Source organism: Narcine bancroftii, chromosome 8 (assembly GCF_036971445.1).
Source record: "Narcine bancroftii isolate sNarBan1 chromosome 8, sNarBan1.hap1, whole genome shotgun sequence".
Taxonomy (NCBI): domain Eukaryota; kingdom Metazoa; phylum Chordata; class Chondrichthyes; order Torpediniformes; family Narcinidae; genus Narcine; species Narcine bancroftii.
The window spans coordinates 135,070,644-135,096,983 of NC_091476.1; the positions used below are offsets into that span (position 1 = coordinate 135,070,644).

At 38.0% G+C, this 26,340-nt stretch overlaps 1 protein-coding gene across 10 annotated transcripts in view; it reads right to left on the bottom strand.

The window, feature by feature from the left end:
• The window catches only part of ncam1a (neural cell adhesion molecule 1a), a 443,331-nt gene that overhangs the window by 27,230 nt on the left and 389,761 nt on the right, over window positions 1–26,340 (bottom strand). For 7 of the 10 annotated variants that reach the window (XM_069894934.1, XM_069894928.1, XM_069894927.1 and 4 more), the window contains 2 exons: window positions 16,433–16,557; window positions 13,057–13,237 (listed from right to left, as the gene is read on the bottom strand). In XM_069894934.1, coding sequence (XP_069751035.1) covers window positions 13,057–13,237; window positions 16,433–16,557 — 306 coding nt within the window. Of the gene's footprint in view, window positions 1–7,402; window positions 8,454–13,056; window positions 13,238–16,432; window positions 16,558–26,340 lie in introns of those variants that run through there. The other 3 variants (XM_069894932.1, XM_069894933.1, XM_069894937.1) reach the window with 3 other exon arrangements.

Genomic DNA, 26,340 nt, shown 5'->3' on the forward strand with positions numbered 1-26,340 from the left:
ATCACCAGAAGACTTTAGTGTTCCATTTGGAAAGATTTTGGGAAAGTAAAAAACAATTTTGCTTTCTAATGTGATGCACACATCCACATTAGATTTAATTAGCATTTCAAAGAATGTTTTGGGTAACAACTTTGGCTTTGGAGGAAATGGCTAATGGAAATCTGCAGTGCAAAAATCATTGCAGAAACAAAGTATACTTTTTAAATCATTGCTATAATTGATCTTGGTCTGCTTTTACATAAAGAAGCATGAGTGCTGGCTTGAAGCAGGATATTAAACAGTCTATCAACAAAATCTTGACAGTCCCAACTGAGTAAATGCACCATATAAAATTCTTTTATTAATGTTTTCTAACTCTGAATGGATTGAATTTCAATCAATCCAGATGCTAATAAATGTCAAATTACATATAGAATCCAGTGAAACATTAAAGTCTGTAGATGGTTGTAAAACACACAGAAATGTGGGAGGAACTCAGCCAGCCTCACAGCATCCATAGGAGGTAAAGGTATATTATCGACATTATGGGCCTGATCCCTTCCTCAAGGAATACGCAAAGAACAGGAAGGTAAAAGAATAAAGACTGAAAACTGACCGGGGGAGGAGTGAGAGAGAGAGAGAGAACACTAGCTGGAAGAAAAATTATGGGGGGAGGGGGTAACAGAAATCAGAGAAGTCGACATTAATGCCAATTGGTTGGAGAGAGCCCAGATGGAAGATGCAAGTGGTCTCAGTCTGGCAGTGAATGAGACTATGGACAGATATGTCAGCAAGGGAATGGGATAGGGAACTGAAATGGTTGGCCACTGAGATTCACACTATTGCAGCAAAGCCATGACATTGATCTGTGGATGTCAGGCAGAGAGAGCTCAGCAATTTTTTTCCATGCATTCTGCAGACTACATGTGAATGAGTGCCTCAGGTAGTGACTCCCAGGTTCTGTAGGTTCACTCTGTTGCATCTAAACCAAATTACGTGAATGGAAAAAATTCTATTCACTGGCTCACTTGCTATTTCATCATTGTAGAGCACGTCGAAAGAACCAAAGACTTGTTGATCCAAACCAACGCTTTTATTAACTAAAAGACTGGAGCATATCACATGTAGGTCAACCAGTCCAGAATGACCTGGTCTGGCTAGGAGCAATCCTTTAAGACCTGCCAGTAAGTGTGGCTACGCTCTCAGCCAATCACAGTCATCCCACACTACCATCTGTACATATACACATTGGTGATAGAATCTATACTATCACAATCACTCATTAAGTGGTGAAAGCATTGGGGAGTTAGGCAAGCCATCATCAGAAAATGGACAGACCATGATCAAGTTTAGCAATCAGTTACATATAGGGTCCATTGGGCTTCTGGTCAATGGTGAGTCCTGCTGTTGACTCAGAGATAGTCATGGTAAAGCCACTGATCATTCCAAGGAGGCAGCTGGCTTTTCTCTTCTGAGGTCATTATTGACTGGAACGGGACTGGGACACCTTTTATCTGCCACATTTCGGTACAAGCCTGGATGTTGTACACTTCTCACATGTGGCACAAACTCTCATTCACTGAGTGGAAGTGAACACTGCAATCAACAGCAAACTTCTGTTTCTTCCCACAGGCAGTGAAAACGATGAACAATCAAAGGAACTGACCACACTAACCACCTGAGACTCTCATATTCACAAAAATATTTATTTATTTGTATGTATGAATACTTGTCCTGCAATATATATTGTCTGTACATATGTGTGTTAGGTTGGGTTGTGTGTCTTCGTGTTTTGAACTGAGGACCAGAGAAAGCTGTTTTGTCAAGTTGTACTTGTGCAATCAGAAGATAATAAACTTGACTTGACACAAAACATCCCCACTATGGAGATCATGAAGCACCTGAACAGCTTCTGATATGATGTCCTGAAGTTTGGGTGGCTAACCTCAAGAATCCACAACTATCTTCCTCAATAGTAGGAACTTCTCCAATTATTGGGAGGCTTTACTTTTCTTGCCTATTGACTTTGTTTCATTGTCAACTATCTTGATGCCAAAGATCTTTAATATTAAGCTGGATAACCGAGAACAGAACTGACCAATTCTGATACAAACAAAGAAAGCAAGTTATCTGAAATCAAGTCCAGAAGTTAAAACCTGGCTGGATGAAAGATCAGGCATAGTTCCTCAAGCTAATTCTACAACTCTTTGGAACAGCGCAGGAAAGCTACAGAGTTAGGTCCAAAAATCTGAGTTATTTTTCATTTTCATGTAATATTCTGCTTTTCTCTCTCTATAGACATGCACTCCATGTCCCATTGTTTGCATTCTTTTTCTCTTTAACTGTACTCATTAATATTTCACCCAGGCAGCTCACAAGTGCTGAAAACCTGCTTCCTGCCTCTCCAAAATATTTCAGTTTTCTGCTCAATTTTCCCCCACTTCTCTTCAATTAAAATGATTTTTTCCCCCTCTCACTCCCACTTGTGAAGTGTGCAACTTGAAAGATCCGCTGCCATTTCTGGGCCTACACATACTGCATGACCAGCTAACATCTCTTATTACTATTCTTAGCTGGGTCTCTGCTAAGCTTTAGAAACACAAGCACTGCAGAAAACACAAGCTTGAGTGAACAAAGAGAAGCTGCAGGGGCTCGGGGTCGGGCAGTATCCAGTCAGCAACTCAGTGGGGAATGAAATTTTTTAAATTTAAATTTTTAATTACATTTAAAACTTTAGATGTACTGCACAGGAACAGGCCCATGAGGCTGTGCCATCCAAATACTCCAATTAAGCGTGTCCTTGAAATCTCTGACTATTTTTATGTTCACCTTTTCTGATATAAAATATGGTCTCCATTAATATTATTTTATCTTTCTGCATCAGTCCAACCACATACACCTGTCCTGCACGATGGTTAAAAAGCCACAGAAATACGGGATTATAAATTACAAACAATAACAAGGAAGAAATAAACACGACCTTTTACTGAAGACTGTAATTCAACACAAGACAGCCAGTATTGAGAAACCACCCGAGCTACTTGCTTTTGACCATCGGGTCAAACAGCAATCGTGTGATTCACTTTCACACTTTATGTCCCCAGGTGTAACATAGTCAGCGGTATATTAATGTTGTGCCTCCTGTGCACCATCAAATGATCAGTGAAAGCAAACAGTGTCCCATAACTCAATATTTTAGCAGAAAGGACTGTCAGCGGAGACATTTGGATGGATTGACTAATTGACCATTTCCGTCTCTGTCTTATGAAAATGTCACATGGCTGGCTAAACATAATGCAATTGACCAAGATGCAGAGTTTGAAATAAATCCAAATTCACCGCATAATTCACTTGGTAATTAAATGCACACAAAAAAATCTGATGTACACGCTTTTGTTTTTTTAAAACAAAGTTCTCCATAATCCATCCTCATGAGACATTTCAAACTGTTGACAAATCTCTTCAATAGTTAATGCAACCTCTATTTGACCTGAAAATTTTTAATGAGATTTATGCCTTAGAATTACTTTATTTCCTTTTTGCCTCTGTATTACATTGAAAATTAAATATGGATTTTATCCTGGAGTGGTAAATGTTTCGAATGTTGAAAAAGATGTAACACGGGAACACAAAACTTCAACAGTGAAGCTTCCTATAAATTGTATTTAGCGGGAGCACTGTTTAGTAGAGACGAGCGCAACACTATTACAGGCCCAGCAACCTGGGTTCGAATCCCTGCTATCTGTAAGGAGTTTATATGTTCTCCCTGTGTCTGCGTGGGTTTTCTCCGGGTGCTATGGTTTCTTCCCACCCTTAAAAACATATGGGGTTGTAAGTTAATTGAGCAGCATGGGACAGAAAAAAAATTAAAATTAGCTGTTGGCTTGTGGGGGCTTTAACTTGAATATGAAAAAAAAATCAGGTCAATGGAGGCAATCTTGTGGAGGAGTTCAGAGAATGCATTCACAGTATGTTTCTTGAATAGCATGTTATGAAATGTACAAAGCAACACATTATATTTGATTTGTTGCTGTGTAATGTGATTGGTAAAATAAATGATCTTAAAGGAACCTTTCAGAAAGAGTAATCACAATACAATCAAATTTCTCTTACAGATGGAGGGTGAACAAATAAGATTTTATGCCTAAACAAGAGGATGATGAGATGTTGGCTGATGTAGATTGGGAACACCGGCTACGTGGGAGAACTCTTGATGAGCAGTGGAAGACCTTCAGAGATTTTTTTTACAATGCTCAACAGAAGTATATCCTGGTAAATCAAGGATAGTTAGGGTAGGGAGAGCCTTCCTTAGATAAGTAATGAAATAAAGGAAGGCATCAAATTAGAATCTCATGCATACAAGGTCACCAAGAGTAATGGGAAACTATAAGATGGAGAAGCCTTAAAAAGTCCTAAAGGACCATTAAACAATGAGAGAAAAGATATGATTATGAAAGTAAACTAGTACAGGATGTAAAAGCGGATTGTAAAAGTTTTTAATCAATAGATAAAGTGGAAGAGGGCAACTAAAGCGAACATACTGTAGAAGATGAGAAGGGGAATATTGAGCAATGCAGAAATGGCTGAGGCCTTGAACAAGTATTCATGGTAGAAAGGCATGGATAACAAGAATGCGATGGGAGGGGAGAACCTCAATTCCTGCTGGAATTTCAGAAGAATATGAGGGAATCCTATAAAAACATCGAAAATTATGAAACAAATAGGTAAGAAAGAAACAGGAAAGTTGTTTTCACTGGTAGGCAAGTCAAGAATGTGGGGATATAGCCTCAAGATTTAGGGGAGTATGAAAAAGAACTGCTTCTCTCAGAGATCTATGGAATTCTCTACCCAAGGAAGCAGCAGAGACCACCTCATTAAATGTATTTAAGAGAGGTCTCCCTCCTCCGAACTCTTTTAAGAGGGAGAAGTGATTGAAATGTACAAGATCAGGAGTGGGTCGTCAAGATTATTTTACCACTCATGGTAGAATTTAGAAGGGTTGCGTTTTATAAAAAGGAGGTGCTAACTTAAGATGGATGGGGCATCACATACAACCTTGAGATTCCTTTTTCATGCGGGCATGGCAGAATTACCACTAATTGGTAGTGCAAAAAATAAACACTGCGTAAGCATGTAAATAAATAAAAGAATTGTAAACAGATAACAAATGTAAACAAACTGACTGCAATAGAGAGCAAAAGAAAACCAATAAAGTGCACAAGAGTCCTTATTAAACGAGTCTCTGATTGAGTTTGTCATTGAGGAGTCTGATGGTGGAGGGGTTACAGCTGTTCCTGAACCTGGTGGTGTGAGTCTTGTGGCATCTCTACCTCTTTCCTGATGGCAGCAATGAGAACAGAGCGTGTGCTGAGGGGAGGGTCTTCTGCTCTCTGACGGCAGCATTCCCTGTAAATGTACTCAATAGTGGGGAGGATTTTGCCTGTGATATCCTGGGTAGTGCGATGGGTAGGTAGTACCATTGAGTTAAGGTGTCCCCTGATCATCCGTGATCTATTGAATTGTGGAGTGGCTTAAGTGTTGAATGACCTCCTCCTGCTCCTAATTCTTAAATCATGAGGTAATAATTAGAGCCAAATCTAACAAAGCATTCAAATTTAGAATAGAATATGATTATCCTCCATGTGCTTTAACAGGAAAACCTATTTTAAGCTGGATGGACACATGAATGTAAAACTCACGTTTTCCAAAGAAAACATATATAATATGAGCACAATTCATTCATTGGATATTTATTGAGGGAGGTTTCTGCTGTTCACTTACTAAAGCACATTACAGCACTGCTGGCAAAGCAAAAGTCAGATGGAACAGAGTGGAAAGAGAATTAACATGACATGTCACAGGAAACTCAGACATAATCTCTCTGAAACTGAACCCAGGCTCACCTCAAAGCAGGCTGCGATGCCAGCTAACATGACACTGGGCAAAATACTGCCCTGTTCTCAACACAGATGAGTTGGGCTGAAGGGCTGGATGACTACATTCTACCCCCACTGCACACAATGTCCAGGCTAAAAGACACAGAGTGAGAAGGTCTAAAGAAAAATCTTGGGGCACAAGAACATGTAGAAACAATGAGCACCTTCAAACCCAGGCACTAATCACACAGCAAAATGGTTTCATTGTCAACATTTTGTTTGTTATTCTGCATGCAATGGCAGTCCATCTCATACAGAATACGTTTATTATGTAAATGAGCACAAGTATTTAACAAGATTTTGTACGCTGAATCTAAATTTATTTTTCATTCAAGCATGGCTACTTCCTTACTGAAATGATTTTAGTATTGATGTGGTCCATCTTATTTAGTAATAATGTTTTCAGCCTGATGATGATCTTTAAATTAAATTTTATTTACAGCATGTTAGAAGCCGATTCCAGCCACTTAAAGCCATGCTGCCCAATTACACCCAAATTAACCTACAATCTCATATGTTTTTCGGAGGGGAGAGAAAACAAAGCACCTGGGAAAACCCATGCAGACATGGGAAGAATGTACAAACTCCTTTGAGATAGCCCTAGATTTGAACCTGGGTCAGTGGCACTGCAATAGCATTATGCTAACCACAACACTAACTATGCCCTCAAATCAAAAAGGAAGAGAATGGAGCTCAAAAGAGGAAAAAAAATAGAATAAACCACCCAGTCACCGACCATTCTATGGAAAAGGTATTGAATCATTCAGAAATGATGCCAGATGTAACATGGACAGTTTCTCTGGCAACAATGCACCAAGAGATTTGGTTCCACTGAGCCAATTTGTCTTTTGCCAATTCGAACTGCACTCATTTTGGTTTCCTCAAACAACTATACCTCAAAGGAACAGTGATAGCAAGCATAGTTTATAAATATAATTTGATTTCTCTGAATTGAAACTTGCATTATCATGCCTGGCTACTTCCCTGTTAGACTTGGATTAGTTTTGGAGACTATCCTCAGCTTTTCTGTGAAAATATGGAAAGGTTCAGCCAATAAACGAACTAAGTGAGAATGTTACTAGCCACATACTCCAGGTAGAAACAATGCAGATTCCATGGGTAGTGATTGTAATGCAGATATGAGCATGTTTTTCAATACATACCAATTAAGATTTTGCTTTGACGACAATCCACATTACATATAAAAATAAGATTTATCCAGCCGGACTAACTGGAGTTGAAATATAAAGCCAATATTTTAGGGAGAACAAAATCAAGTTTTTCTTTGACTTTCTCCAAATCTTTCCAGGAACTTTCTGCTCCATTTTTGAGAGTGTTGCATGCTTACAAAATTGTTCATGATTAAAAGATCTCTGCACAGGATTAATTTTATCGGCATTGTTTTAATGAAAAATACACTTCTTAGCCATATAATGTCAACAGAGACATGAATAATGAAGTAAATAAAAATTCATTTCAAAAGGATTAACTTTATCTTCATTAAAACTGTTTATTTAGGAAATAGGTCAGTTGTGCATCTTCAGCAAACCTTAACACTGTCTCTATAAATCTTAGTTATCAGTGGCACTTCTTTAAAAACATCAGTTAAAAACTTCGATCAAGCTGAAACATCCACATTTAAAGCAAATTCTACCACATTGCAGCTGGACTTGAGAGTTTATATTAACTTACTTGCAAGTAGCTTTGCTGGAGAACGCAGTGAGAAAATTATTTAGAGAAATGACCTAAACATGACATTTCCCGGAGCCTCTTGTATACATGCAAGCAAGCTGGTATAAAATTAAAACATATTTAACCAAGCTGTGCATTAAGATAAGCTTTGTTTGCATGTGCTTGCAATAATACTAAAATACTAACTGAGAAAATACAGCAGAAATATCTAGATAGCATTCCTGGGACAGGATTCTTATCAACAATTACATTTTAATTTTCTTCTTTCAATTAAACTTTAAATTGATAACTTTTGTTAGGAATTCTTTTGTCATGGTTCCAGATGTAATATTTAAAGCACATTTTTATTCTGTTCACACACATAGGGTTGCTAATTCCTTCCAGCCTTGGTTCCAGTCATCAGGCTGCCAGGATTGTTGGATGGAGGAGGGAAAAAAAAGGGTATGGAAATAAACTGGAGAATACAGAAACTGGAGAAAGTGATAGAGAGTGACAGATCCTTGCAAAAGAAGGCAATCACAGGTCAACAGAAACCACACTCTGCAGAGAAATCAGCCAATCGTAGCTAACATCAAATGAAACACAACGGTGCAGACAGAAAAATCCATGACACATTTTTGTTTAAATAGCATTTTTTTTTGTTCAGAATAAAAATAAGTACAATTTTGTTTCTGATTTACACAAATGCATTTGAAGCAACTGAGAATAGTGAGATGAAGTATCCGGGGAGAAAACAGCATGCTTTTTTATTAAAAAATACAAGGGTCTATGATATCACAACAACTAGAACAGCAGAGAAAAATAATGAGAAGAGTGTGCATGATATGGATGAGCCACCCACACTTGCTGTTGAAGCCACAGTGTTTCCATCCAAAAGACAGTAACAGGGTTGGTGAAACAAAGTGATCAGTTGAGACATTCAGGGTCAGAGAAAATACAAAGGTGATGAACACACACATATTGAGACAGACAAGTGAGAGATAGGGAGGGAGGAAAAGGGGATGGGGTAAGAGAAAGGGAGAGAGAGAGAGAGAGAGAGAGAGAAAAGTTGTAAATACAAGCACAAAGTAAATAAAGTATACAAATGTTAAATTAAAAATAAAAGCAAATTAAGAGGAATATTCGTGTGACATAAAAAGTGAGTATGCTTCATTTTAAGCAGAATATAAATAGCACACTATGTCAGATGTTACAAATGAGGGTTACAGGGTTAAAGGGTACTGAACTGTGCTGGAGGGATGGAAATGATCGCACTATGTACAAGACAGAGCCAAAAATACATGATGTTTCAATGACAGACAAATGAAGCAACAAGGCTGGCAAGAAAGGATTAGAAATTAATGCTGTGCTCCACTGCCAGATGTTAGCTGCATTCAGTTAAACAATGTGCAATTATTGCATGGAAAAGCAATCTCCACCCATGCTTAAAGCTGCTGCTGGGATTGATTATTGCTTCAATGGTGTAGGAGGCCAGTTAGCACGAGGGCTCAACATGCAAACTTTAGCACTCTCTGCTGCATCCCCATTCAGACATTAATTCAATTCATCAATGAACCACTAAGCCCAGAATACAGTTAAGCAAATTATTCACCAGTCCAATTTATTCAGTTATGACCCTGATGAAGTAGTGTTTTTTATTGAAATAACAAAGAATGCTCAACAATGAAAAATTAGGCCAGGGGACGTATTTCAAAGTCAAAATTCTTAATCAGCATAAGTTTACGAGACAATCAACACCAAATTTTCCTCCCATTGGAAAAAGTATCAGTTGCTCTTGCTTCATTAACTTAAACTAAATTGGAAGTGTTTTCTGCTGCCAACTATCATACAGTTCAGAAGATCTGTCAGTCCTTCTACATGCCTCTTTGGAAGCAAGATCTAATTATTCTCACTTCTCTACTCTTTTCCCACAACCATATATTTCCTAAATTTCCATTAGCTCCTTGAAAGTTCAGGTTGAATGCTTTTCTATGAATTATAAATAACCAGACAATCAGAAGGCAGCAGATAAAACTTTGAGGTTCTTTGGCTCTTGTTATCATTTAGCAAAGGAAGATGAGCTTGGAGTTCTATGAACTAATTACGCAGATGGGTTTGGGAAACATGATACTTTAGGGAAACATGATAATTTATCATGAGATGCTCCATTTAAGAGGATTGCAGTTCAAACATTTCCAACTCAATGAGCTGACCTATTGCTACTAAAACCAGCTGCATGCCTCAAGCCAGATGTTGCACGACCATATCTATGTATGTGGTATTGCTAGTTACATAATGCAGTGATGATATTGTATCGAATCATGGATTGACATTTCAAGGAATAAGTAGGGTGGGTTGACAGGATAGACATGAAGTGGCGGATTTCTCAGAGAGGAGGCTCTGAACAAGGATTGGCAACTTTGGTCTGAGATGTGGAGAATTTCCTTTCCTTCCTTTGGGTTGTGAATTTTTGTAATTGCCTGCCAGGATGCACAAAATCATTCACTGAATGCATTCTAGACTGGCAGCTATAACTTTGTATACCGAGAGAGATGGACCAAGAAAGGAGTGTTGATGTGGAAGGTAAGCCACAATCTTACTGAATGACAGAATGGATGAGAAGGGTTTGTCCTGTTTCTAGTTCAAAAATTAAAGTAGTCCTGAAACATTCCTTCTGAGAAATATTAAATTTATTCAAATATTGAGTTAGTTTAGAAGGTTATTCATCTTCATATGCTTTTGCTACTTCTTTGTTCCATTGCCAGGATAGCTCGTCACTCTTTCCTGAACAGTTCTAAGTACTAAAAAATGTTAATTTTTTGCCAATTTTCATAAATGCATTTTTCTATGGCTGAGGAACTGAAGCAGCAATCAACATAGGTGAATCACTTTTGACTCCTGACTCTGCTCTCATTTTCTTGAAACACTTTGTAGTACATTAAATTTGATTCAGAGGAAAGTATTATCCTTTATATCCCACGCAACTCTTGCATGCACTCACATTATCGCGGAACACTGGATTTCCAAAGTAATCATGGTATCTTTCATCTAATTCATTGGATTTGGTGATTAATCAGAATAGTGATCAACATCTCCAATAGTTAGTAATTCACAGGACTGAAGCAACAGTCAACTATCAGGTGATGGAAGAGCAACATTTGCATGTTCTGTTTCCATTAATTATCAAGTTTTGCACTGAAGTGGAGATTGCTTCAGAGATCCATTACAGAATAAGTTTTAATTTGTGAATGTTTTTATAGAATATCATCACCTGATGTGAGTTGGGGAACATTCACACAGTACAGTACCAAGAAAGAAGCATTGGTATCCTTGGGGAGCAATAGTAAAGATTAGCCATTATGAGGCACATTGAGGATGTACAGCCTAACCTTTTATCTGGGTCCGGACACCTGCCATTGTCCGGAATCATTTTAATTTTGGTCCATTTAAGTGAATGCTTCATTCCTAGCCCTTGATGTCCATCCCTCCCCATCTTGGCTGTCCATCAGCCGACTACCCCCCCCCCCACCACCACCCAGGGCTGGTGTCAGACTATTTTGCGGCCTGGGCTGGACTGAGCATGGTGGGGGGGGGGGGGGGGGGGTGTGATTTGCTGATCGGGCTTGGGGGGAGGGAGGGGGTTGCTGACTGGTGGTTCAACGTGCACTATTCAAGAGACTCTTCACCAACGCTTCAGTGAGGTGGGGGTTGGAGATAGCAGGGTGGCTCAGGAGCTTGGCCAAAAAGGCAGCCTGCGTTGGCTACTCAGAGCCCGCAGCCAAGCAGGGCAGAAGGCCAGACACAAGGTGCAGAGCTGCAGGAAGAGCAGGCCGTTGGGGCGGTGGAGCCGAGCATCAGCGGTTTTCAGGCATTCCACCAGCTCATCGGGCCAGCCCTCAGGCACACCCCGGCAGCGCAGTGCATTCCGTCCATCTGTTTCCCTCCCACCCCCCCAACCACAATCTAACTCCCGATGCTGGAGCAGGGGTGCAGTGCTGCTGAGCTCAGAGTTTACAGAGTATTGCACTGGATTGCGATGACGGCTCAATGCAGGACCAATGACTTTCTTTGTTACGCATAATCCCCTACGCAGCTGGAACCACTCTGCCAGAGCGGTTCCAGCTGCGTGGGGGAATTATGGGTAAGGAAGACGGCCATTGCTCCCACATTGAGCCTGCCACCACCTACTTCTCTTCCATCAGGTGCTGGAGACTGAGAATCACCTATCCACTGAAGGTAAGAGAGGGCGTCCATAGGGACGATGGGCGTCTCCCTCTGAAAATGGAGAATTTATTACAGAACATTAATGTTACTTATGTGTAATGTCATCTACCGAAAAAAGAGCCGGTTTTTGGAGGTTGCCAGTGTTCGGAAAAGATTAGTCACCTGTATCTCATTTTGGACAACTGTGGTCTATATCAGCCATTCTCAACTTTTTTTTGGTGATGGCTTCCTGAGGACTTTGCTCAAAGTTTATGGGTCCCCTTCCCTGTGAAGCAGTCAGGTTTTGGTTGTTTTCGTACTTCTCTCCTATCGACTACATATATATATATAAAAAAATTAAAAAAGAAATCAGGTCACGCAACATGAAAAGAAAACAAAGGCTTTTACTTAAATGTGCTGTGGCGATCAGGCCTCTGTTGAGAATGGCTGGTTTATATTACCTTGAAATTATAGTTACCTTAATTCCTTGAGCTTGATGAGGGAAAACTACAACATTTAAATTTGAAATTTTACCACAATTAAATTTCATAAAAGCACACTTATTTACCATGACTATTAGTTCTGAGCGCAGTTTAGTTAATGGAAATAATTAGCTCCATGGACATTTAGTACTTATTTCGAGTTGAAAAAAATTGATATTACAAGTTTTTAAACAACACCATTTTGCAATTTACATTGATTTTGTTCTAAATCCTCTTTTTTTTGTTGGGGACAAACATTGTGCAAATCTTCCTCAGTTGATGATTGCCTGCTACTGTGGAAAAATAACGGTAAACCAACTCCATGGAGTCCGTTCCCATCCTGCTAATAAATATTAGTTAAGCCCTGAGTTTGAGAATTCACTTTCCTGATTAAATAGGGTCCATTTTACTTCCGCACTGCCGGTGACTCCCAAATGATATGTAAGTGCAAGGCAAATACAAAGCTACAAATGTTAAAGTTGGATATTTCTAGAGGGTTCATTCTCCAATGCATTGAAGAATTTTCTGTTTTGCAATATTCTTCAAACCTGACAGGAAATGTATTCTGAAAATAGAGTCCTTGGATATTTTCCCCCAAAAAAGATGAACACAAATGTATCAATTTTTCTATAGAAAGGAAGAATTAAATAGAAATTGCTATCTGACAAACAGATAAATGAAATCCATATGCAAAGAACAATTTTACGAGCATTACTAGATTTGGGGATGCAGCATCTTTGCAAAATTCAATGCAAATAATATTTGAAAGCAGCCTGAAATCATACCTGGAAGGACAGTGGGCTCCACGGAGGTTCGGAAGGAGACAGAACCTGCCTCAGATCTGCCTTCTCGATTCTCAGCCACCACGTAAACCTCATATTCCGAGTTCCACTCCAGGTTTCCAAGAATGACATATTCGCTGTCAGCTGGCAATCTCATCTCAGGCTTCCAGTCAGAATGGTGTTTCTGTGGAAGAAGTTAATAGGTGAACAGAAAGCAAACAGCGTCTGAACGTTGTTAAAGCAATGGCTGTGCCTTCTCACAGAAAAATTCTACATAGGAATCAGATGCTTAGCATGCAACTGTAAATGGTGAACTGATCTAGCATCAAGATCTCAGCAGGAAGATCTTGCAGATTTAAACTTTATTCTAACTTTTATCATCATTCACTCACTGCTTTATCTTTCAATGGAGACTGCACTTTTTTCTCTTAAGTTTTTTGAATAGAGTTTAAATCCCCAGTTCAACTGTGAAAGCTACAAACCTCACAGAAGGAGAAATAGCCCCAAAGATCATACTAAGCAGAAATGCAAACAGGAGGAAAAGCACAGAAGATTCAAATGTTAAAGCTAAATAGTTTCCAAAGCAGATCTGGGTGAAGTTAAATATTTAATCAATTCTTCAATAAAAGATATATGAGAGAGTGTTTAGTGCAATGCTGTTTCAGTGCCATTGACTTGGGTTCAAATCCAGAACTGTCTTAAAGGAGTTTGTACATTCTCCCTGTGTCTTCATTGGTTTCCTCAGGGTGTTGCTGCTTTCTCCCACCCTTCAAAACGTACTGGGGTTGTAGGTTAATTGGCTGGCATGGGCTCCTGAGTTGGAAGAGCCTAATACTGTGCCATATGTCTAAATTTTAAAAATTAATTTTAATAAACCGATAATGAAATTCTAGGGCTGCAGTTTCGAAGGCCAAATGCATCATTGGAGAGTTAACCGAGAATGTGTGCAAATCTCCAAATAATAGGGTGGCAAAGATGACATAGCAGTTAGTGCAACGCTTTTATACCACCAGCAACTGGGACCAGACCTGGGTTCGAATCCCACACTGTCTGTAAGGAGTTTGTATGTTATCCCTGTGTCTACGAGGGTTTTTTCCAGAGCATTTTTTACCTCCCACCCTTCAAAAGCGTACAGAGGTGTAGGTTAATGGGGTGTAACTTGGGAAGACTTGTAGGGCTGAATTGGCCTGCTGTATGTGCAAATTAAAAAAAAACTTTTCATGCTATTGTTTGGGTTTGATTTAACAAGGTGGCTCCTGTTCTGATGCAGAACAACACGTCGATGATGGATCAATCACTTGCCTAACCTTTTCAAAACAAAAGAACAAGGAGCAAAGTTTGGTTTTAAAAAACATTTGAGTTCTGAGTGCGCAATTGATGATTTGGTGGATAAGATTCATGGGATCATCAGATTCTGTCCAAGAAGGCTCACTTCCAAAGCCACTTACAATTAATGGCCTTCCCATGGTGAACAGATAAGCTGTTATTGTTCAAAGAGTTATTTTTGTAATCTCGGCAGTTCATTTCACTTCCAGAAATTTCAACAGACCGCTGTCCATCTTGCCCTCCCCAGCTGCCCTTCCAAGGTGGACTTCTGACTCCATTTCCTTCATCTCTGAGTTCTCCAATCGTTTTTTAAAAAAATATTCATCTAATATTCTCTAAAATTGTGTCAAGGCATTTTATATTTCAGCAGGTTAAAAACTGTCTAATCTATCAACTTGAGTATTGTCATTAATCATAACTTTAAGCCCTGATTCTCATTTTTACAAGTACTCAAATTAATCTATTGCTTGTTGCCCTGAACTAATGAACAACAGCCATTCTCAACCTTTTTTCGGCTATGGCCCCTCTTGGACTCTGCTTAAAGTTTATGGGGGTCCCTTCCCTGCAGAGCAGTCAAGTTTTGGTTTCTTATATACTTCTGTATTATTGACTACATTAAAAAAAATCATTAAAAAATAGTGGCATGAGGTTAAAAGAAAACAGGGCTTTTACTTAAATGTGCTGTTGCCTCAAGGGGAGCTGTAGGGCCCCCTTTGAGAATGGTTGATCTAGATTACATCTCACAAGACTTTTGTAATCTTGACACCCAATCCTGTCAAGGCAGCTAACCCAGCCGTCTTTTCATTGCTCCACATTCACGTCACGATGGCATTAATTGAACTTGATAAGGTATCATTGAGACTCAACAAGTGCTCTCTGAAAATTCTTCACCAAATGGTTTGACATCTACCAGCTCTTAGAATTAGAATTCTGAACTTTTCCCCTCACTCCTACTTTGGTATCAAAGGCAAATTATGATGTTATTCAACCCACGCCTATATCATTCAGACAGATCACATCTTCAGACTTTCTACCCTCCTCTGCTTCCACAATGAATCTTTTTAAAACCATGATATTGCCTTAATCATGCTATTTTTGAAAAAAATCAGAGATAAAAACTTTCTCCTTAAATTGGCATATCTCATACACATATTTGATTAAATTAACCTATCTTGCCATCTTTAATTAGTTCACCTTAATTGAACATTTTAAGCATCCTGAAACTTCATCAGAAGTGAATTGAGTCAAGTTTCTCAGTACTTGGCAGGAGGCAGCAAGAAATTCAAGACTAGTGCTAGGCGAAATTGATTCTCACAAATTGCAGCAGGGTATTGTTAATCCTTAAGACTTGGAGCTCTACCCCATTCACCTTTCTGTTACCTGTGCCCTGCTTGATCAGGCAACTACAGTGCCATGCCACACAACTACACTTCAGTGGCCCAAGAAACCACCACAATTGGGAGAAGGACCAACCCAGAATTTTTAGCTTCAGATCCCCTTTTCCCCCAAATTCCTCACTCATGTCAGGGCTGAAATGGGCTTTCACCTTATTTAATTCGAGACGACTCAATGGAACATCATTCCAACATTTGTGCCTCTTCTTAGCTACTCAGTGGGCTTTGTGAATTGGTTATAATTCAAGATCTCAGAACCGCTTTTGTTTCACTTGCAAAGTGATCCTTTGAATCTATCCATTACAATTGATGGAATGGCAGAGGTGAAGGAGAACAGAACGATTCAAGTCAAGTTTATTGTCATCTGATTGCACAAGTACAACCTAACAAAACAGTGCTGTTTGGTCCTTGGTGCAAAATATGCAGACACACAATCAACATAACACACATACAAACAAGTTTCATATATACAAATAAATAACTATTGTTTCACAAATATGAGAGTCTTGGATTGTTAGTTTATGTGATAAATTTTCTACTATTACTAACATTATTATTAAATAAAAGTTAATAGATTTTCACATTTTCCTCGACTCCACAATGCAGTACCTCTCAATGCCAGAGATCAAAGATTCAGGCATGGACCATGTCTTACTCACAGCTTTATATCGGACCAGGTAATGTCGAATGGGGGAGCCTCCATCATCCTGCTTGATCCAGTTGACTTTGTAGATATTTCCACTCCCCAGTACATGTTCTTCAAGCTTAGGTGGACTTGGTTCTCCTACAAGTTAATGTTGGTAACACCACATTTCTTATCCGATAATCCAAAAGTCCTCATCTAATAACAAGTCTGCATCCACTTAAAGCACATTAATAGATTTAGATTGACTAATAACTTCTTACAAAAAAATACAAATTTTTTTGGATTGAAATAACTTACTGAGAACAGAACTGCATTTCAAGGATTTAATAACACCACAGGTAGACTGCAGTAACTGGGGTGTCTAATTATTAATGTATAAGGGAGGGAATTGTAGTTCACCCGATGTTGATCTTGCTTCTATCTTGTCATGATGAATTAAAGTCTTTAAGTTCCAGCACATTAAACAATTCATAGCCCGTAATATATTAACAGAGCAAATTCTGACAGAATCAGAGCCTCCTATTTTTCTCATGCATTTGTGTTCCAGGGTTGTATACCAAGACTCTAAAATGATATGTTCATAATTGTAAATGACTGCTGTTAATCATTAAGTATGTTACACTTTTGGTTTATTATCCAAATGAAAAGAAGGAAATAACATTTTATAAATCATCTTATTACAGCCTGCTGGAACTGACAGACTCTAGACCATAATCCAAGGACACATTAGTTGTTTAAGTTACAATATTTGATCAAACTCAGGAAAAGAATAGAAATACTTTTATTTTATAAGGCACTGCAGCTGTGAGTGACACCTGTGTGGGTTTAAATAATAAAATGGAGGTGTCAAGAGAAAACCAACTCCAGGTTTATCTCTTCTCAAAATGTATTTAATGCACAATCCAATATATTTAGGATAAAATAGATTTTAAGTATTTTTTTGAGGAATATGTGAAATCTTGACTGTTTTCCCCTCAGCTGCACAAAATCTGACAGCTTGGAAACAGAATTTAATCTTCTCCCTTGCATCATTGAAAATGCCTCTTGACTGCAAAGTACTTCAAGCGAGAGAATAACTGAGCTCTTTTTATTTTTTTTTTAAGTTTTGAACGTAATGTATTGCTATGGAGAGATTTTCCCAATTTCAGTATCTTGCAAACCCAACAGGAAGGGGAACATCTCTAAGTTATTACTGCATGCTAGTGCGGAGGGAATAAGAAACTCTAAGCTCTATTGCTATTTAAAAATGACCCTTTGGTATTCCAGATACCATGCTGCATTATGTTAGAATGTTAAATTATTAAATGACTGAAAATGGTAATGCAGTTCTGCTCAACCAGATCAGTTATATGCAGCGGTGGCTCTTATAGGGAGACCAGTTGTCACAACGATTTCCGAAACATATATACATATTGACAAACTTAATTGTCCAAGGATCAAAATGGAGCTCGACTCTCATTGTATTCATGGCAAACCTGCCTAGATTGCTAATTTCTGAGGTCTATTAAATCAGTGGAAGGTTTGTGAAAATGATGCACAGATGAGTCACGATCCTTGCTTGAGAACATTTTTGTTGATTAACTTGCTCCAACTTGACAGATAAAGGAGACATGCAAAAGATATCAACATTGCCTGGACAGAGGTGGGTTTTCAGGAGAATTTTGAAGGAAGAGGGAGGAAGAGTTCAGGGCACTTGGTTGAGGACAAATCAGACAAGAGGGAGGCAAAGAAAGGGGAATCTGCATAACAATTTAGACTCTTATAATGGATGCTCTGGAGGGGTATGTATACCAAGCCAACACCATTAATATCTCCTGCAAACTAATACTCTTTCTGTGCAAGCATTTAAGATTCTCATTTTAGATTGTGGACCATCAATCCAAAGGATTGTCACCTGTAGACTAATCCCTTTTCCAAAAAAATACTCGTTGAGAATTCTATAGCAGGAAAGGAGTTCTGTAATGAACGCGATTCTTTGAGTGTATTAATTATCCAATAAATTCTCTACAAACAAATGATCATTCATAACTGAGCCTCCAGTATAAGAGTCACCACCACATATTCACTCTGCTGTTTGCGCTTATCTCAAGTTATACGAACGCGGGCATTCTTAAAATGTTAATATTCTGTAAACATATTCACTTGAAGTTTAGTTAACTTATCAGAGAGTAGGTTCATAATCCAAATAAAGAGTTTTGCTGTAACTTAACAAGTTAGTGAGATTTCAAAGTAAGATACAGGGGGAAAAAAAGTTGTTCCTTTGTGCAGGCTGATCCCAGATGATGTAACAGTTCTACACAATTCAGTCACTAAGAATTGCTTTACTCTATTTCTGGGCAAAATAAATAAGTTAAAGAAGAAGAAAACACCAGCACAAATCATGCGAAATCATGCGTCACTTTTCGGAACATCATGTTGACTAGGATTATGGAACTATATGAATTTCTGGTTCTAGATGAAGAAAAAGATTCAGTTAGCATGCATGTGGTGGTTCCATTTACACTAAGTGCCTTTTCACATTCACTAATGATTCATGCTTCATGTAGCCATGTTTAGCTAATAATCTTTGTTTGGCATGCTTGCACCAAAGGAATTCTCTGGTAGAGAAGATAGATAAGTCCAGTGCAACCAAGTTGCAGGAATTCAAATTCATCATCCAACAGAGAGCTAAAGGGATATTTTCCAAGAGAGATGGCTAATTTAGTGGTGAAAATTACATTTAACGTGGCCACGGCACATCTGAATGTTAAATCTTATCATAAAGTTTAACAGCACCCTTTCTGCCACCATGTGTCAAATTCACTGAGTGTAAATGGTAATGGAAACTTCAGAGACGATGCCTAAATGAAAAAAAAAATGCTTATTGCTTGCTTAATACAAGGAGTCTGTTCAATTGTAACCAAATAAATGCAAAAAGAAAATGAGAAACAGAGCTGAAAAGTCCATTTAAATCAGCCTATATCCATTATTCAAATGGCATGCATGGGCGGGTCCAATTCTCAGCCTCCTTGAAAACTCTGGATGTCGCCCAATAGGCTTCAGGAGGGGAATAAAACTAGTTGCAATACATGCAGTGATGCTGTGAGTTACAGGTGTTAGTTGGATTCTGTTTGAATCAGTGCTTCCCTCTTAAAAAATAGATCAGGACACACATTTCTGACAAAGTGACTGACTGTCCAGGAATTTACAAATAAGAATTTTATTTTTAGCAGGGAAGCACCACAGATAAAATAAATAAAGTTATCTTTGCTCTTTGAAGTGTTTGCTCATCTTATGCCAGAAGTTAGTATTATTAATGGATTACATATATTTTAAACCTGTATACTCAACACCAGCACACAGCTCTTGTGTAAATACAAGGAACATTGAATCACAATTTACTTGAAATTACAAGGAGATTAAAATGTCCATCTTTGTGCAAACACAAAGCAATCTGCAGGGCAGAAACCTCATTTACTTCCTTCTAATTTTAATAAAATACAGTACAGGCTATTAACCATTTTATCTCAAAAGATTTAACTCTGGGAGAAGTTAACTTCTAATGCATTATTTTATCAGGGCATCAAAACATATTGGATAAAACCTTATTTATCTCTTTATCATTAATTACCTGCCAATTGTTTTGTAAAAACATGATTGTTAGACTGGCAATAAAATTAATAAATACAGAAATAATAATACACACACATATATATAGATATATATATATATAGATATATATCTATATATATATATAGAGATATATATGCACATATGGGGTGGGTGTGCATACACACACACACATACAAATAAATATATACATATATATCTATATATATATATATGTGTGTGTATATTTACATACATATACAGATATGCAGCGCTTAACGTCCATTCGGGCAACGTCTGACCCCATATACATTTGTAGTTTCATAATTATTCAGTTACAGCAAGCAGTCCGCACCAATTTAGGAAAAGTGATAGCTAACTATAGGAAATCGTAAACTGTATTCCCAAACTGATCCCACTGCCCCACTTTCTCCCCACAGCCCTGTATCAGTCCCAACTAATCCCACTGCCCCACTCTCTCCCCACAGCCCCGTGTCAGTCCCCACACTGATCCCACTGTCCCACTCTCTCCCCACAGTCTTGTGTTGGTCCCCACACTGATCCAACTGCCCCGCTCTCTCCCCACGATCCCGTGTTGCTCCCCACACTGATCTCACTGCCCTTCTCTTGGTCCCACAGACCAGTGTCAGTCCCCATACTGATCCCACTGCCCTGCTCTCTGCCCACAGCCCCTTGTCAGTTCCCACACTGATCCCTATTTACAAATAAAAAGTTTACAGGTACACTCAGTATCTCATGCAACTTTGCTAAGTATATAAGATGGTGTTCGCACAACGTCCACATCACATAATGCCCAATTTCACAGAACACATATTGGATGTTAAGCGGTGCATACCTGTACACACACACTTGTGTGCGTATTTTTTAAAAAACAGATTATTTTAACTTTTAAACATTTCTCCGTCTTTATAGGTCATCTAATTACAGAAGTAAATTCTTGATAAATTGCATATTATTTCAATTTACTCAAAATTAATGTGAACTAGCTAATAAAACTAAATTAATACAATGGTAGGTATTACTTTAGTACACGATTGTATCAAAATAATTTGCATCTTGAATGATAGTCAGGTTTTTAACGAGGAATTGTTTTTGTATCTATATCAAGCATCAGATTTACATTCCACCTGGTGGTGTAAATTGATCCCAGAATATTCCTATCTCTGCGCACACGGCACAAATGATCAAGTTGTGGTGCTGCACCGAAACGACAGAAACTGTTGCTGCTGGAATATCAGCCAAGTTCTGAACCAAATTTGATGCTCTCACTCCTTGGAGGAAACTGACTAGTTGGAAGATTGCTGCTTATGTGTAATATTCAGTTTATTGGCACACATTGTTTAACAGGAATGGCACCTTAAACAGTCAGTTCTTCAAGAGAGTGAGGACATAATGTTTGTTTTCCATTATTTGTGGTGGTTAACTCAAAAGATTTGCCTTAGGCCTTCTTCTGATGAACTTTATGGCCAAGATTTCCCATCCTGAACACATGGGCATGAAGCTTAGCTGTAAAGTTCTTCTATGCACATGGCTGAGATCAGAAAAAAACCCAAAATAAATTAAAACAAATTTTAAGCTTTTATAAATCTATATGATTTGGCAGCTGGAAAAAAAAAGCATTATTTTTAAATAAACTAAACAAAAATATAACTCTTTAAATAAATGCAATCTAGTTCAATATTATTTTTCCCCCCAAAGTTCATTGCAGCCCCCTATTCTGGCATACAACTCCATGAAAACTTTTTTTTTTAAAAAGTTTGTGTTATTAATTTTATCTTTTGCCCCTTTGTTCAATTATTTATGAGAGCCTACCTCTAAAAGCTTGGAGTGAACTAAGCTTGCTAGGATTTTACAAACAGAATTAAATTGATGTTCAGGGCACCGTGTATGAAGGACATATACAGAAGTCATGTTTATCAACAGCAGATGAGGAGACTTCTCCCTGGTATGTTAAGCTCTTCTGAGTCAATAGCACTCTGAATAGGTTAATTGGCTAATTTATTACCAAGTTAAAAGCATAATTAATGGTTTATAACTTCTTTTTTGTTTCAAAGAAACAATTTCCATTTTACCTTTCACCCTTCCACAGTTTCATTTGACACCATGGCACTCATCTTTTAAAATGAGATTTGTTCTGCAAACATTTTGGTAAATACATAAAAATGTATTTTAGCAGGCATTTATAAAAATTTCCATAATGCTCAACTCTACTGAACCCTTTGGAGAAACTTGTTCAATTTATTCAACCAATCAGAACAAAGATTTTACCTTCTGTTCACCAGCGTGGACGACATCATCAGCACCATGCAAGCCACATGACAAAGTCACATGATACGCACGTACATAATTGGTTGAAAGGAAAGTGGAGGAGAGCACATGAAAAATATAAAATTAAAACTGATGTAAACATGGGCAGAAATAGAGTCACAGACTGAATCAACCAAAACCAAACCAAAAAACAATAAAGTACAAATGGGACGCTGGGATATTTAAGTCAAGCTCTCTGGTTGCAACAAACATCAGCAGTATTTCCTCTGGCTGCAATTGTAAATGAGAATGTTTAGTCGTTAAACAATTTGAAAGGAAAAATTGCAAAGCATTTTGTTACAGAAATGCAATTAGTTTCAGGCAAAGCTTGAACATCTCAGTGAAAAATTAAAAATTGATCAAAATACAATAACCTGATCATTTTATCCCAGGAGGCAGATTCTTGAACTCTTCCCAAATAACATCTTCAGAGGAAATTTTGCAGCTCTACAAATGCAGGGAGCAGCACCCCTTTTCACATACAATTCCATCATAGGTTGTGAATTTAATCATCCCCAAAACTCACAACCATGTCTGAATTTTACACTTTTCAGCACCGGTGATTTCCATTTGATTCAGGAAAACCACAAATGGAAAGGTGTACAAATTTTATTCCATTCCACATGCGATGCCAGGGCAACAATGCAGCAATTATGCAATGAATGCGAGATGATGCAGAAGCTGTTGTAAAAAAGCTGCAATGGGAGTCTTGCTTGTATGCTTCAATCTGAAGGCTACAAATAATGTTCATTATGAGACATACTATATGCTAATGAATGAAGAGTACAAGGAAGGCCACAGTAGCTGAGTCTTGTAGACATGCCCAGCCGAAATCTAATGAGAAAATAAAGAATACATTTCTAAAATTTCAATAGGATCACTGGGCTTAGGGGAAAAAATAAAACAAATTGAATCAGTTCTGCCGTTGATTCTTACAATGTTGTTTTTCAGTTTAGCATCTAAACAATTGATAAAAAGTGCTTAGCTGTAGTTTTAATATAGAAAAAAATATTTTAGTAAGTTATGATGTGGCATCCAACAATATTTTATTGCAATAAATGATGTTATTAAATGTTCTGCTTTGCTGAAATACAAAATGGCATTAGTCCTGCTTTAAAATAAAATCAGCACTGATATTTTCTTCACTAAAAGCCAAGTGTTATTAGTCTTGCACTGCACTAAGATAAAAACAGGATTAATGTTCAGTTGCATTAGAACCACAAATACGAAATATGTTGCATTTTGTAATTCAATAGATTCCCTTTATTTTTAAAAGGTCAGTGATAATACAGTGAAGGCATACAATTCTGCTCCCATAGAGGTTCTGTCCAGGGCAAGCAGAGGATGTTCTCCCTTTCCAACCCAAAATTGTGACCGTCCCTGAACTTACAAAAACCCATCACATTCACCCAAGCAATCATTATTCACTCCATGACCCAAGGTCCTAAATGTATATATACACACCATCAGTCAAAACAAGTGATAGAGTTCATCTGCAATATCCCTGGGTTCAGGTACCAGGAAGACTAGAATCAATGTTGTGACCAACCTTGTCTATTTCACACATCGATGGAAGAGACTTGCTAAGCCCTGTTAAGTAATTACTTATGCCAGACTTAAGGCACTTGCACTGATGAAATTAGTGAAAATTTGAATAATTTCTTGGTAATGCTCGATCAACAAGGAATCATTGTGTTGATCACTTCCACTCTTGCAATCAGCATCCAATCTTCTCAGTTCCAAATAAATTAATCAGAAATAGCTATGGCAGGAATATATTTTTTGAGTACTGAGTTCCCAATATGCCCTTGTATGCTGTTTATTTTAAATAAAGAGGTACAAGGACTGCCTAAAGAAATCTCTTGGTGCCTGCCACATTGACCACCGCCAGTGGGCTGATATCGCCTCAAACCGTGCATCTTGGCGCCTCACAGTTCGGCGGGCAGCAACCTCCTTTGAAGAAGACTGCAGAGCCCACCTCACTGACAAAAGACAAAGGAGGAAAAACCCAACACCCAACCCCAACCCATCAATTTTGCCCTGCAACCGCTGCAACCGTGTCTGCCTGTCCCGCATCGGACTTGTCAGCCACAAACGAGTCTGCAGCTGACATGGACATTTACCCCCTCCATAAATTTTCGTCCGCGAAGCCAAGCCAAAAAAGAAGAAGGAGTAGCAAAGAAATCAGATACTCTTGAACCTTTTAATTGATGTGACATTTCCATTCACAAATCTGAACAGTATAGACACTAAATTCATTTAAATTTCTTTTTTTTTTACATTTCTTCACCAAAATTAAACTGATGGTAGTGCATGTTAGAGCATGCACTCTACAATGGTAGAACAATTACGCAAAAGATTATTTAAACAATTTCCAATTTGAAAGTAAAAATTTTGTTATTGGACATTTTATATCAAGAATTACATCTACGTCGACCCAAACCCTGCCCTATCAAACCATTCTGCTTGTGGTCAGTATCTTTGGATAGCATGACCACCATTATGTTACAATGTCTAAAGTATTTTGGGAACAAAGACATTGATCAAACAGCATCGAGTAGAATGAACAAGATGCACCATTTTATAGATGTCAAGAAGGATTCAATTTAACTGAATGAATAATTCATTTTTATTTTGATATATTGAACTATATTGAACAAACAGCACTCTCCCTCAAGATGAAGTTGTATGAGCTGTCAAGTGTGCTGCGATAAAATTTTGTCAGAAACCAAGAAAAATCTTTCAGTGCAGCCAGACGACAGAGTCAAGCATTTATCATTGGCCACAATGTAATCTCTAAACCACACTGAAGGACGCCAAAAAATGCAAGAGAAATACTAGCACCAAGAAACTGATGATGACAACATCTTCAACAGAAGTTAGTACATGTATGAAATCAAGATTATAAATTAATGTGTTTAAACGGCTTCTATATATTATCTTCTAAGATATATAGATGAGAAAATGTCCCCAATTTTTAAGAGAAACATCAATGGCCGCACACAGATTTGACTTGCACACCAGATTTTATAGCTCATCAATCACAGATGAATTAGGTTACCGAGTTAGGGTTAAAACTTGCATTCCTCCAGTCAAGTTGGAGTCTTTCTTTTTACTTGCTCATATTGAAAACTGCTCATCTGTCTATTTTATCCCCTCCAAATTAAAGAGAATTATTTTTTCCATAATTATGAATTCCATTCAGTTTCAGCAGACTGATTTCACACTATTTTAAATTCAAATTGCATGCACTGAAATAAATTGTTACATATTTGAAACTGCTTGACAGAGATTAAATAGTGTTGGTGTCAATATACATCTCCCTCTACTTACAAAAACATGCAATTTCTACCACAAATTAAGCGAGAAATATACCTATTGTTACTTTCCTGTTGGCAGCTATCTCTGGGCCCACTCTGAGATTGTGATAAAATGAAAGAACTACAAAGACAGGAGATTCACTGCCAGGTGTAGCTTCATAAGTAGGAAGACCCCCCCCCCCCACCACCCCTCCATAAAATATTGAACTTCATTCAACTGAACAAATTATTATGTTTGTGCTCTGTTTCCCCCAAACTGGAATATAAAAAATGTTGCTGAAATACTTTTGTTATGAAAAGGCATTAGTGGTACAACTCCTCGAATATGGGCTCCATCTAATAAAATTAGCCTTCATGAATTTTTAATTTTAATTCCAAATATTGCTTGATTTCAAAGTGATCTCTAACATTTGTTTTAAATAAACAATCCTCAATAATCTGTACAAAATTTGAAGCTTCTCTAGCATGAACCGAGGGTTTTAGTGCAACTGTGCGATTATCCTACAGTCGAAACCATGCAAGCACAAATCCTTGGCCAGGTTATTTCTGCTAGACTGCATAAGCAACTCCATGGCAACACAATCCAACTTAATCAGAATCGTCCCAAATGGCAACTCATCCAAGGTATTAAAAATGGTTCTCAAGTGAAATGAGTGTGCAGAGAATGTTATTGGTTTGGTAAACG